The sequence below is a fragment of the Mustela putorius genome, unplaced genomic scaffold (genome assembly GCF_011764305.1).
Source record: "Mustela putorius furo isolate JIRA1106 unplaced genomic scaffold, ASM1176430v1.1 tig00000145_pilon_pilon_pilon, whole genome shotgun sequence".
NCBI lineage: Eukaryota > Metazoa > Chordata > Mammalia > Carnivora > Mustelidae > Mustela > Mustela putorius.
In genome coordinates, this window is record NW_025421294.1 from 36,205,045 (window position 1) to 36,219,430 (window position 14,386).

The 14,386-nt window shown below is 36.1% G+C and overlaps 1 protein-coding gene across 4 annotated transcripts in view; it reads right to left on the bottom strand.

The window, feature by feature from the left end:
- The window catches only part of CPEB4 (cytoplasmic polyadenylation element binding protein 4), a 63,641-nt gene that overhangs the window by 20,917 nt on the left and 28,338 nt on the right, over positions 1 to 14,386 (bottom strand). For 2 of the 4 annotated variants that reach the window (XM_004737580.3, XM_004737581.3), the window contains exon 3: positions 4,444 to 4,494. The exons of the other annotated variants lie outside the window; for them this stretch is intronic. In XM_004737580.3, coding sequence (XP_004737637.1) covers positions 4,444 to 4,494 — 51 coding nt within the window. The remainder of the gene's footprint in view (positions 1 to 4,443; positions 4,495 to 14,386) is intronic. 4 annotated transcript variants of the gene reach the window in all.

A 14,386-nucleotide genomic window follows, 5' to 3' on the forward strand; every position in this document is an offset into this window, starting at 1 on the left:
AAATTATACCCTCCCCACTTTCATGGATTTCTGTGTACTACACCCCCCTTAAGCAAACAATCTTCCTCCTTTCATTCCAAAGAACTATAATTAAGAATTGTTCTATGCTAACCTTTTTAAAAAAGATCTCTTAACTAATCTCCTCTGGGACAAGCAAATATTTTAGTGGATGCTGCCAAGTGAAAGAAATCCACAAAGAAAAGGAAATACATACATGAATTTATTAAAATCTAATATATTTTACAGTTGTTCTTTAACTTTCCCTGCCAGAATTTCATTTCTGAAGCAGTTAATCCTATGAACTAATGGAATGGAATGGAAGGTTGGAGAAAAAAAGCACCAAGCACAAGCACTTTCATAAAGAGGTGGTTGCAAATGCTTGTTTGTTGTCTAAGGCAAAAAAGTTTTCAAGATGGGTAAAAGGAAAATTAACCTTCCAATCTGGTGTCTGTATCAAAGCTACACCAAGATAGACCACAGGAATGTGAGGTAAGTCTGGCCCAAATTTAGAACTCCTTTCTGACTTGGCTGAGAAACTGAGTCAGTTGCTTTTCATAACCATAAAATGGATGTTCTAACTATATACCTATTACATAAAATTTACTACGAAAAAGTATCTGTTCTGGGATAAATTGTGTTCCCTCCTCAAAATTCATATGCTAAAGTCCTAACCTCCAGAAACTCAGAGTAGGTCTGTATTTGACATCAGGGCCTTTAAAGAGGTAATTAAGGTTGAATGAGGTCACTGAGGTAGGCCCTAATCCAGTATGACTGATGTCCTTAAAAGAAGAGATTAGGACACCATTCATGCACAGAGGGAAAATCATGTGAACACAGAGAGAAGATAGCCATCTACAAACCAAGGAGGCCTCAGAAGAAATCAACCTTGCTGGCACTTTGATTTTAAACTTGTAACCTCTAGAACCAGAAGCTCTGAGGAAATAAATTTCTGATTAAGCCACCAGTCTGTGGTACTTGTTAAGGTAGCTCCAGCAAACTAATACAGTATGCAGAAAGTAGCTACGAAGTTTGGTTTTTTAATATACTTAACATCCAAGGATTTTGCCCAAGAATGTCCTCTTAAAAAAAAAAAAAAATCTCTACAACTAATAACAGAGATTGATTGAATAATTTTTCCACAATGTGCACCACAACATTCTTAGTACAGTTATTAATTATTATTTGTTGCATTATGGTGGCAGGGTCTCTTAAAAGTCATGAGTGGTATATGAAGGTTACTGCATAGTATAAAAACTGACGATTGAGCATGGCCAAAGGGGAAAAAAAGTAATTTGATCCACTCGATGAGTAAGCTCTTTTTATCTTTGTACATGCAAATCCCAACATTACTTCAATATAAACTGCTGAAGCTGGTAGACTACTCTGAATCTTTTTGTCTTTTTATTTATTCAGGATTTAAACCCTACTTCTTTTCCAAAAAGCATTGAGATTACTTGAAAAATTCAAAACAAGTTATACAATGAAAATCATAGTCAAAAAAAAAAAAAAAAGAAAATCATAGTCAAAATTCAGATGTTCAAGTGAAGAGAGTAAACAGTTCTCACACGCTTTTTATCTAAACAAAAAAGAAATGGCTTTCAACTCAACAGCGGCTTGGAAGAAAAAGCTCTGAAAGTTACAGTTGAGACAAAGTAGAGTAGCTATATAAATAATCACCTTTCTAAAGGTTCTTAAGCCTGAATAGATAATTTATGGTGGACAGGGAAGAAGAGCTCCTTACAGTTCCTTAAAGTCTTAAAGTTGAATAATGAATGTAAATCAACACAATGTACTAGGCTTTTATTTTCAGCTTTAAGGAGAGACTGCATGGATATGAGATACAAAAGGACTGCATTTTAAAACGAATACAGTAATTTTTATGTTATCTATTTTAATAATCAGCCAAAAAAAGCATGTTAAACAATAGATGATTTTTACACTTATCTTAATCCCATTTTGTTTTTTCCTTATAAATTTTTAGCGCTAATGTTCCTAACCAAAATATGTATGTGTATATTAGCACTAATATTCCTAGCCACAAATATTCCTAACCATTCTATTATTTTAACTACCTAGCAGCTCTATGCTAAATGATTTACATGCATTTCATCTTCATCACAATTCTGTGAAATGGATAGTAGTTATGAGTCCAAAGTTTATCTTCGTTAAATACAAATAGCGCTTTACACTAGATTTATAAGATGGGTACCCCCAAAACATGAACTAAATTGTCAGTAAAGTCACTAAAACATCAACACACAAATGAGATTAATTTATCTATAGAAGCAATCCACCATAGAAGAGGTTTCATAAATCTGACTGAAGAGAATGGGCAATGCCTACACCCACACCAAAATGATTAAAAATTGTCTCAACCTTCCTCCACCCCCACCTTGCTTTAATTTTATGATTTTAAAGTAATCTGCTATAATCTGCACTTTGCTATTGGAGAAACAACTCTGTCAGTCACCTACAGCATCTGGTCTACCTAGTTTTATTCCTTATTGAGAATGTATAAACTGGCATCTGGTCCTAGTTGGTTGATTATTAAGAACTAACACTTGAACAAATCTGATAAAATCAAGTTCTATGACCTTCTGAGGTAAACACTAGATCTGAGACCATGGCAGTCATAAACCCGCTAGGATTATACTTAAGGAACCAGCAGGTTCTCCCTCTTTGACAACTCTTTGTTCTTTATCTTCCTATCTTTCAGTTTGAGACAATTTTTAAACTCAGCCTGTATACCTTTCTAATAAACACAGTTTCCATGTATGCAACAGCAAAAACCACCCAGTCCCTTTCTAGAGTCTATGGACTAATAACATTTCAAAAAGTAATTATTTTTTACCTTTATTTTTCTTTGCCAAGAAAGGGTCACAAAAAATAATCTATTCATAAAAGAAAGGATATTAACGGCAAGGGCAGAGGAGGCAATCTCACAATAATAGACTCTCAAAAAATGAAGTGAATTTTAGCTTTAAGGAAAACCCATTAGAGAGTTCAGAGAGTCTCACCTCAACAAAGATGGACTCCAGAGGGAATGGATCTAATTTAGCAACTGCATGAGGAAATTGAGACAAAGAAGAGTTGACCACTTTGCCCATGATCGCACATCAGCATCTCAAATCCTGGGTTCACTGCCATTTCCAGCATGCAGACTCAGAAACTTGTTCCACAGGAAAAGCTAAAGTCTTGCTAGAATGGCAACCCTTACATTATTCCCGCTTATCTTGATGCCATTATCACCACTGGGTTTGGTTTTTGGTCTACCCACACTTATACTGAAATATTATATTTTGGTATTATTTCTGGTAGCTGTAGCATGAAAAGGCCAAAGTCTGATGAATAAATGAGATTTTATAAATCATACAGTCTTCAGAGGATCTAATGCACCCATGGCAACTCTTATAAATCAAATTTCCTTTTAACTTTTACTGGCTCGACAATCTTATGTTCTACAGAATACTGATACCAAATATTAACCAAAAGTAGATTCAGTCATAAAAATAATTTTTTCCTAAAACTAATTTTTAATCCTCCATTCACAATATACCATAGACATGGAGTACAAAATTTGTTGTTTTTTTTGTTTTGTTTTGTTTTATCTTTGGAATAATGAGAATACAGCTATTCAGCCAAGAACATGTCTTCGAGATGGTGGGACTTACAATGAGCTTTGACAGATGGAAGGCACTGTGAGCACAATTAAAAATCCATATTCAATAGTGAATAAGTATAAAAGAAGTAAATAAGACTTTGGTATTTCACCTAATTAAACTATAGTAGTACAAAACAGACATTTTTTGACTCAATTCCTTCTAGGAGGAGATGCCCCTTCCTTGTTAAATTTAATCTGCTGCAGCATATGCACATAAAAGAGACTCAACAGCCCACTGGCAATATTTAGAACCAGAAAGGAGAATTTACCAAGGGCACTGTGAAGGTCAATAAAACTTCATTTTTCTTGTTCTCATTAGACAGCAAATAGTGAATGACCTTGTCCTCTACAATGTCAAGACCTGTGGTCTCAGGCTGCATTTTCTGGTTTCAGATCTCTGATTACCCTCCCTTTCTCCTGGAACATTTTTCTAACTACATGGAAATGGTTTTCATGTTGACATTTCAAAGGTCACTCTACAGAATCTAATGGTAGATTAAACCATTCTTTATGTATCATTAGAGATTCTCATTTATTCTGTCACCAATTTCAAGACAGAGAACAAGTTAGTTCTCAACGTTTAAAAAAGTTAATGCCACAATTTGGAGGAAAATAATTATTCATTATACAGCTAACAAATTAATAGCAACTTACAATTATCATTACAGAACAAACTAATGTCATTTTTCCACTTGTCAAAGCATACCTATTATATTTTCTCATCTAGAACTAACTTGTTTCATTTCTGTGCACTTCACTAGGGTAAATCAATTATCACTTACCATTAATAAGCAGAGAGCTATCGGATCCTGGATATGAATAGTTTAGACGACCTGAAGGTAAAAGAAGGCCGTTACTAAATTTATTTTTTTCATAGATGGTTTAAATGTATTCAGTAACAAAGCTGAATTAATAGCTTTAATTAAGGTAAGGTATTTTTAAAAAGCTTTATTATGGGATAAAACTTTGCTGTGCTGATGAACACAATGAGTCAGAGGACATATCAATCAGCATGTTAACAAACATCCAAAAAGAAGGGTAAGTTTGAAAGTGGGAAAATAAAATATCCCTCATATTTAACTATTTGGTCTCTAATTTCCAAAGTAATTTTCTTTATAACATTATATTCTAATAGAAACTCATAATAATAGGGTTTTTTTGCCCCATAAATATAAAAATGTTTTCATGTGTGTAGTTTCTTTGTTTTTTAAAAGTACGTAATTAGCAGGAAGATTTCTCTATATAATTCATAACAAAAGTGCCAGACTTATGCCTACATGTACAGACACACTAATGGTTTTAAATTCTCACTTTGGAGGAAGAGTAGAGAGAATAAAGAAAAACATATTATTGTACTTACATGTGACAGAAAATATCAAAGCACATAGCACAATGCCCAGAGCACAGTAGGTACTCACAAAATGGTGGGTTAGTTTCCTTCTAATTTTGAAGTAGTTCAAAATCTAGTTTTGAACCTAAAATGGACACCCAAGATGTCCATCAAAAAAGAATCTGTGACAGTACTAAAATTTTTGGAAGATGCAACATCTTTCCAAATTGGTAGCCTCAAATAAAGGGGGGAAATTGCACTGGGATCTCTCCCTTTAACAGGAATTACATTTCTGTTCTGGAAGAGTTTCTACATACTGAGTTGAGGTATCCAGACCATACACCATATACCTACTTCTGAGTACCATACCATATACCTAGTTCTATGCTGTTATAAAAAAATCATTAGGGCAACATTTTTGAGTCTCCATATTTGACATCTACATCCACCTTCATAAAAATGATGGAAAACCCTCTACAAGTCTTGCTCATTTAGAGAATGAATAGAAGAATGTGATTGTTAATTATCTACCAAAGTCAGCACTCTATAAATCAGGTATTATGAGAATTTAGAATTGGTTCATAATTACAAACATTCCACTAGGAAAACAGGAGCCTGAACTCTAATCCCACAGAATCACAGCAGACTCTCCAAAGCTATGGAAAAAGTGAGGAAGCAGCCTTAAGGCTGAGGCAAGCCTTCCAAGAGGCCAGGAAACTTCTATCTAGTTTCACTGAACAACACTATGGGAAGCAGAGCTAATATGTGGTCCTATCAATCCATCAGCCATATATTAACAACCCTTTAGAAAGAACTTTAGGCCTTAACTATCCTTCAACTTGTCAAAATTATGTTTCTTTGAAATGGTCTCTAAAGGAATGAACTTATATCATCAAGGAAAAAACATGTCCTCTATTGCTAATAGCTTTTTTTTTTTAAGATTTTATTTATTTGACAGAGAGAGACCACAAGCAGGCAGAGAGGCAGGCAGAGAGAGAGAGAGAGAGAGAGGAGGAAGCAGGCTCCCCGCTGAGCAGAGAGTCCGATGCGGGGCTCGATCCCAGGACCCTGAGATCATGACCTGAGCCGAAGGCAGGGAGCGGCCCAACTCACCGAGCCACCCAGGCGCCCTGCTAATAGCTTTAATTAACCCATATCCAAAGCTTGGGAATCTAATATGAAATAAAATCTGAACTTAATAATTTTCCTATAATTTAAAATCAAATACAAGGGTTACTAAGTTGTTAAACAGTTTACTTCAATTTCAGCTTGTTCCTATTTAGAGTGTCGGGTGGAGATGGGGAAGGAGGTGGCAAAAATTAATTTTGATATTTCAATTCCTTCCTAAAAATTGGCTCAGTTACTGAAGGCTAATTAATATACAAAGCCAAGTATCCAAATCCAGTGAAGTCCATCTGAAACTGCTTTTAACTATAAATCTGGAGCATATGACCTGTCACAAGCACATTTTTTTTTTTTTAAAGAACAGACTGGAGATACTGGAAAAAGAACATGACCTTAACTGTTAACAAAAGTTTGGAGGGGGTGAGTAGTGTTTCCGAATCAGTTAACTCAAAGCAGCAGCTGATTTTCTGGAATGGAACACGTGTACATTTTATAGCTGTAAAAACCCTCTAGTAAATAAACTAACAAAAGCATCATATGTACCATTTTTATTTATCATAAAACATTTTTTTAAGTTGATGTAGGTCAACACACAAACAAAATATTTAACTATATTAAACAAAGTTCAAGAGGAAATATTTTATTTCGAAGAAGATATTCAAATTTCTTTAATGCTAACATTTCAGCTGAAACCAGAACTGTTCCATATGAACTAAATGCTTCTCATTTGATGCCAAGAAGGGATAATCAACAATGAGAATACAAAAGACAAATTACCAAACCGGCTGGCCCAGTTTAAACAAACCAAGTTCTACCTTATCAGAAACTCAACTTTTAGGTTATCTGTTTTAAGGAGAGAGAGATAAGAAGAATATTTCAACTTGACAGGCACAAAAATGTCCCTTAACTCAGTTCTCAGAATTTTCCTCAACGCACAGCTCCTTAAAAGCCCACCCTCTATTGCCAAGGTAGGTGACCTTTGATACTTCAGGCTTCTGAATGCAGTAATTCTACCCTTCAGGTAAGACAACAGGGCACTGAAGAATCACTGGCAAAGTTCATAGTTTAACTCTGAAAGTGATACTTGTTTTTAATTTTCTACCCTGGTCTTGTTATTTGAGTCTTGTCAGGCTGGAATCAATTTTGGCTTCTGGGTAACAAATACACCTGTGACATTTTGTTGACCGATCAGTAATACTTTCTATTTCAATTTTTAAAATATAAGCAATGACATTTTTTAAAAAAACCTTTTAACTTCATGATGCTTTCTTAACCTGCCAGTTCTTTCTGTAAATTTTTATCTACAACTAAAATATCTCGAGTCATCCATTCATAACATCTATTATGGATAACCCGTATTACTTCCTTTCTGGAAATCTTCCGTAAACTCTCATAAACGTAGTGGGACTTTCAAGCTTTCCTTTCATTCTCCTGTACACCTTTTCATTCTGCTTGTACACCCTTCATTTCTGCTCTAAGATCCTCTCTGTTTTACAGATGCCAGTTTAAATAGGCATTTCTACATCTTCTATCCCACAACTAGATCACTTATGGTCCCCTCTCTTGTCTGAGACAGTGAGCTCTTCCTTTGTTCCCATTGGAGGGTATTTTTCAAATCTTTTTTCTTTCCCCCTTCAGATTCACCTCTTTCTGGGGTAACTTTCCCAAAAAGGAAACCCCCTTTTTAGATTAATTCACCAACTTTTCTTTCTAGCTATGTTGCAAGAGTCAACCTTCTTAGGTAAATCATTATAGCTATTAATTTTTTCTCTCTTCTACCATAATAGCCCCCTTTAAGAATTAGAGCTTTCTTTACCTAGGTACCTTGAGTTTACTGCTTAAGTACCAGGAAAGCACCCAATGAGTTCATTCCACTGAACTTAAAATACCAGCATTTCACAAATGAATAAAATGAAGTAAAATAAAAATAAACTACTATCTGAAGCTGAATATAATCCAGTGTTTGTGGGTTTTGTTTTGTTTTGTTTTGTTTTTGATAACTCTTCTATCTATAAATATAACTGGGTTTTGGTACATCTAGAACTGAATTTCTCAAGGGAGAAGGAGGGGTTGGGATTTCAGGCAAGTGAACCCTATTTGGTGGATAAAATTCAACCTTTGAAGGCTCTTGGTATTGATTGTGTTATAAATATGAAGAAATACTGCCTGGTCAGCAGTCCTAATCTTATGACAGGAAAGCAGGAGTCTCTGGAGGCCAGCGGTGGCATTTGGAGCCAGAAGCCTGGCATACATCATGCAGAAGGCATAGGCTATATTTGGTGATATGACTCAACCTAGCCAAATATAGGCAACTGATACAGTGGGACTCTGGGGAACTATACTCTGGGGTAGTTCTACAGCCCAGAAAAGATTTGCACTTCAACTAGGCAATTCTATGCCAGGCATCTGCAAGTTGAAGAACCAATATTTACCAACCAGACTAAGAACTGCTCAGGTGAGTAAGTGCCCAAAAGAACACTATGTATTATCCTAATTCTCTAAAGACTGAAACTAAAGTAACTTAGTCAATGAGATAAAAGAAGAAAGGACCAGAAGGAAATATTCTCATACATTAGAGTATATAAATGTATGTATTCTTGTCAAAATTAGAGAAAGTTACTTTCTAAAATGTAATCCAGATATTATGGCTACTGATGATTCAGCAGGAATTGATATAATAAATGCTACTTCAAATATACAAAAACCAAAAAATATCAAATGTTCTACAGAGCTATTAGATTTCATGGTATGACCTTCTCTTTTTCTGTCATACTAGAATTGTTGGTGATATGTGTAGGCTAAGGAATAATAATACAGAATAACTGCAAAGTTACCCAAAATACAGCATGCAGTCCTATAAAGTGACAGTAATGTGAAATTCTAAGTTAGTTTTTTTGATTGACTTACACTATAAAAACCTGGATACTCCAAAGAAAAGGGAAGGATTTTCAGTGGACACCATTAAAAATTTCTAACAGAGAAGTGTAAGTATGGGCTTAGGCCCATTTTTAAGGTAGAGCCAAGATTTACACACACCACACAAATATATACGTAGCACACACACACATTTGTTGTTATTTAGCTAGAATGTTCCTCCTGATTCTGTTCCTGCTTATTTTCGTTAGTTCGCATTTAAGTATGTTGAACCTATACCTCCACAAATAATTGTTTAAAGGAGGTGCTGTTCCACCTGCCTTTCTCTATCTGCTGTTCTTACCAACACTGCCTGAGACTTGCAGCAAGATGGCGCTGTGGGGACCCGGACGATGCAGAGCAAGGCTCAAGAAATGTGTAATAAATTCAGTTTCTGAACACTAGGTTTATACTTCTCCAGATGCAGAACACATATCAATATGAACTAATAAAATATGTTCAATATATTCTATCACTTAATGATATAAAGATAATTATTTTTAATAATTTATTCTATTGACCTAAAAATAACTCCCCAAATCAAAATCAGTACCTTACTTTACTTATGTATGATACAACCAACTTCCAGTAAAGATGTTTCCATGCAAAATCACAAACAAAGGAGGAGCTGGCTGGGACTGACATCAGCTGAAGAATCTTGCCTCTCACCCACTCAAAGAGCCATTTAAATCACAAAGATATATACATTTTAAGCTAAATAAAACCACTCTCCCAGAAAGCTTGGCTTTCAGTTTTTTAAAAGCCAGAGCTTATTAAAAATTCTTGGCTCCACTTGCCTATCTCTCCAGGTTCATCTCTCCACACCGCCATTTCCCTTCCCTCATTAGGTACTCCAGACATTCAGAACTACTTGTCCATTAATTTTTACTTCTGGGTTCCTCCCTCGGTCTGGAATGCCCTCCTCTCTCTGTTCCCAATGTTTCACCACTCAGGCCACCATCCTTTTGCCCAGGTACCATCTATCTCTCGCCTCACATCCTATGGGAAGTCCTCCCAGCCCCAAACCACCTATTCTCTGGTTCAGATGACCTCATACATTCCACAGAACATCTTTTATACCTACTACACTATATTTAAATTATCTATTTCTAAACACTCTTTTTCTAAGGCAACAAAATCTTTAAGGATAAATTTTGGGCTTTGCGTTCCAGAGTTTTGAGCAAAGATGTTCAATAAATAGCTGTAGAATGAATAAATTAAATAAAGCCAGCAACTGGTGGTCTCTCTGCCATGGAAAGGGTAGAGAGTCAGACCAATCCCATCTTGTAAGCCAGGTCAAATTACTTAGTTTCTATGAACCTCAGTAAAATAAGTATTTCTATTTACTTCCCAAGGCTGTTGAGAAATTCATGAGACCATTTTTGCAGAATGCTCAGAAAATTCCCCTGGCATAGAAGAGGTATGTTATTAATATTAAAACTTTTCCCCTCTCAGAATATAATCCAGAGATAACCAATGATTTTCCACTTGTGAAAGAAAGAGGAAGGATTCATTTTAGCCAAATAAGATCCAAACTGAAAACTTGGGAGAAGGGAGTGGCCATCTGGGGGATTTTTCAGCTTCAGAAAAATCAGAGTTTGCTACTGTTCTTTACAAATGCGTGTAATTCTTCTTTGGGGGAAGCAAGAGGAAAAAAAAAAATCGAACTCCTTACTTTTATAATAGCCAAATTGGCAGAGTAGCAAAAGTACTTAGGAAATGAAAACTGAAAATTCAACTGAACAATGTTCCTTTAAAAAAAAAACAACAATTAAGGAGGTCTTCTTTTTGTACCAATGGCTCAAATTTACTTTTTCAATTGTAATAAGAAACTATAATAGTGGCAAAAGAAATAAATAAATAACATTTATCCATAAGACAAGGAAAGTCAATGGGTAAATTTCTATAGATTACAGAAGGATGGCTTTGACTGTAACTCAGGGCAGGTACAAAGTTGCAAGATTCAAAGCATCCAAGAATTTTAGGCAGAAGGGAATGTCTACAGAGAAACCAGCAAAGAGCTGACCCAATTAAGGAATTCAAAAGATTTCCTACTGCCAGTAAACCAACAACAAGCCTGCAAGCAGGAAGGCTATTTTTATCCCTGCCAGAGGCCTTCTGACTCTGGGTGCTACATTTAGAGGACAGAGCAACAAGATAACTTGCCTTAAGAGGATGTGATGATACCAGTGATTAACGACGATTTTTTAAGCTTAAAAAATGAGGCATACTTTCTGTCCAAATTTAAATTAACAAAAGCCAGTTTTAAAAAAAAAAGGTACTATAATGGAAAGAAAAGTGGGAAAACAGACCAACGGGTAGTAGAAAACATTTTAAGTAATCTAGAAAAAAGTCAAGGCAGTAAGTTAAAATTCTCCTACCGTGCAAAAAAGGTTGATAAAAAAAAGGCATGTGTTACAAGAGACACATCTGAAAAGAACCAGTGAATAAACATAAAGAAAGAGTTGTAGATCTGGCCCCAAGGTAAAAATGATTTTGAGAAATGGCTCTCTGTACTGACAGAACATAAAAGATCAAGACAAAGTTACAAAATCTCTAGGGACCTAAGCCAAGAAGCTTGCAAAAGATTGAGAACTTGAGAGAGAGTGATAAACTGCTCTTAAAACTGGTTACTGAAGTCCAACCCCCAAAAAGCAATCAGTAAAGTCACTAGTTGGTTTTCTGCATACATACCTATCATCAACTCTAATCACTTATTTAAGATAAATTCTGGTGACTTTACTGAACCTTAATGAAGAATGTGCTTGAATTTCATACCTGTTGTAATTTCACCTTTTGTTATTTCTGAGAAGGCCTAGTTTCTATTTTCTCCTGTCTATATCCGAGGCACAGAGTCTTCCTCTTATTTATTAGCCTTCAAAACTAAATAATAAGCCATTCAAAGATACCTGCTAATTATTTGAAGGATAAGGTGCATGAGGCCAGGAGTCTTTGTTTTTATTCCCTGATATATCCCAACAGTCTAAACTAGTGCCGGGCACAGCTGATTCTTTTTTTTTTTTTTTTTAAAGATTTTATTTATTTATTTGACAGAGAGATTACAAGTAGGCAGAGAAGCAGGCAGAGAGAGAGAGGAGGAAGCAGGCTCCCTGCTGAGCAGAGAGCCCGATGCGGGACTCGATCCCAGGACCCTGAGATCATGACCTGAGCCGAAGGCTTAACCCACTGAGCCACCCAGGCGCCCCTGATTCTTGATATGTATTTGCTGTATGAATGGCCTCCCAGGGCTTTATATCAAAGTGGTTCACAAAGGGAGTGAAGATGGGGGTGGGGCAGAAGAACAGTGTATTTGAGTCACTTGGAGAATACCCATGCTTAAGTCTCATGACAGACCTGGTGAATCAGAATCAGGGAAAAGAATAAGCCGTTCCTTCAGTGATTCTCTTTTGACCTCCACCCCCAATAATGTACCCTTCAATAAGCCAGCAGATGTAAGAGAGAGCTGAATCTTTTACAGACTATGATAATACACAGATCTTAAATTCTACACCCAGTCTCCTAAGTAGAAATTAGGAAACTTGAATGCTTACTCTCTGTCTAAAGCATACTAGCAAAAAAAAAAAAAATCTTTTAGTTCTTTAACCCTACCCAATAAACACCCAAGTAAATGAACCAGGAGTCAGAAGCTGTGTGTTCCTATCTTGATACTCTAGCTACCCGTTAGTTGACTGACTACAGAAGCTGTTGTGTCTCTCTGAACTTCAATTTCTCCAGCTGTAGGATGGAGATAAAAAAACTCACATAAAAGATTATTGTGGATTTAAGTTATATAAATCTTAGAAGGGGTGCAAAGTAAAAGTCAGAGAAATAGTATCAGGAGTAAGTGCTCTTTCACTTGGAAGTGGTTGTTAACACTGCTTCCTATTCACAATGTCCAGGTCTATCTCAAGAAAGAAAAATGTAGACTGGCACCAAACGTGTCCTTTGATCTACTACTACCTGGCACACAGAGCGTGCTCAAATATTTGTGGAACTGGAATATAAGCAGAAGCTAAAACGTAACATACTTCCAAACCATGTGACTTCAAGAACACTGTCTGTCCCTAACAGCCAACTCCAAGGTGCATTCCTCTGGTCATATGGCTCTCCCTGCGCCCCAGTATCGTGCCAGATACAGCCTAAACAGCCCACACTCCTAGCCCTGCCTCATAGGGCAAATAGACTGTTCCAGATGTCAGAGACAAAGTTCCAAAACACTGTTTGGTGGAGATAGGGTAAGTGACCCCCTCTCCCCTGTCTTCATCCTCACCATTTCCTCTACTAAATTCCTTCTTACACTATGTTCTTGATGGTAATGGGGGGTTACATTGTAATGGCAGTTTAAAGCAGAACAATTAGATAAGATCTCTAGGGCAGTTTCATAAACTTCTGTAATTACTAAGATTGACTTGAATCAACATATTTCAGACAGCCTCCCCACCATGCTAAAACTGAGGTCCCCAACCCCCACTCCAGTGAATACTACAAGTAAAACGACAAACAACCTTAATACAAGCCTTCTGTGAATTTAGCAACACCGTTAAATGTATTTTAATTGCATTATGTCAGCATCCACATGGTTTTGAAAAATAATCCTGTATATGTAAATGACATACCTATCACCTAACTGGAATGCTTCCTCAGAATGGATTCACAGGCCCCATCAAATCATTCCCATGGATGAAGAGGCCTGTGGTCCACAGACTGAGAGCAAAAACATTTCGTGAGGCCAAGTTTAAACAACTGCTTCTTAAACATATTTTTAGGCGTATCTCAAAAAGAAAAGATGCTATCTAAAAACAAAGCCTTCATTCAACTGACTACATTGACTGATTCCTGATATACCCTTTCTATAACTACTCAATATTAAATACTGCCACACCCAAACTCAAATGAAGTTCATACACTACTTTTTGTCATTAAACTACAAAAACCTTCAATTTTGTCACTCAGGAGTACCATGTCAAGAGACTGTATAGAATTGCTAATAGTAATTTATAAGTTCAATCCTTCCATTTCTAGGTGAGGAAACCAAGATCTAGAGAGAAGTGATGGACCCAAGACCATTTAACCGCTAATGGCAGAGCCAGGTTCAAACACAATCCTAAATGCTTCTTTTCACCTCTTACAATTTGGGAAAGTCTGTTATAAGCTAACAACTACTGATCACTTACAACAAAGAGGCTGCGTGGCTAATTTAAATATCTGTATTTAATTAACCATACCAGGCATTTATTATTTGGAATATTAGAGCCAGTAGAAGTTAGATTTTTTTTTAAGTTCTTTATACTTCAATTAATCATGGCTGCTCTTCAGAATTCAGATTTGCACTTATTGTTGGTTTCTTGAGAATTAAA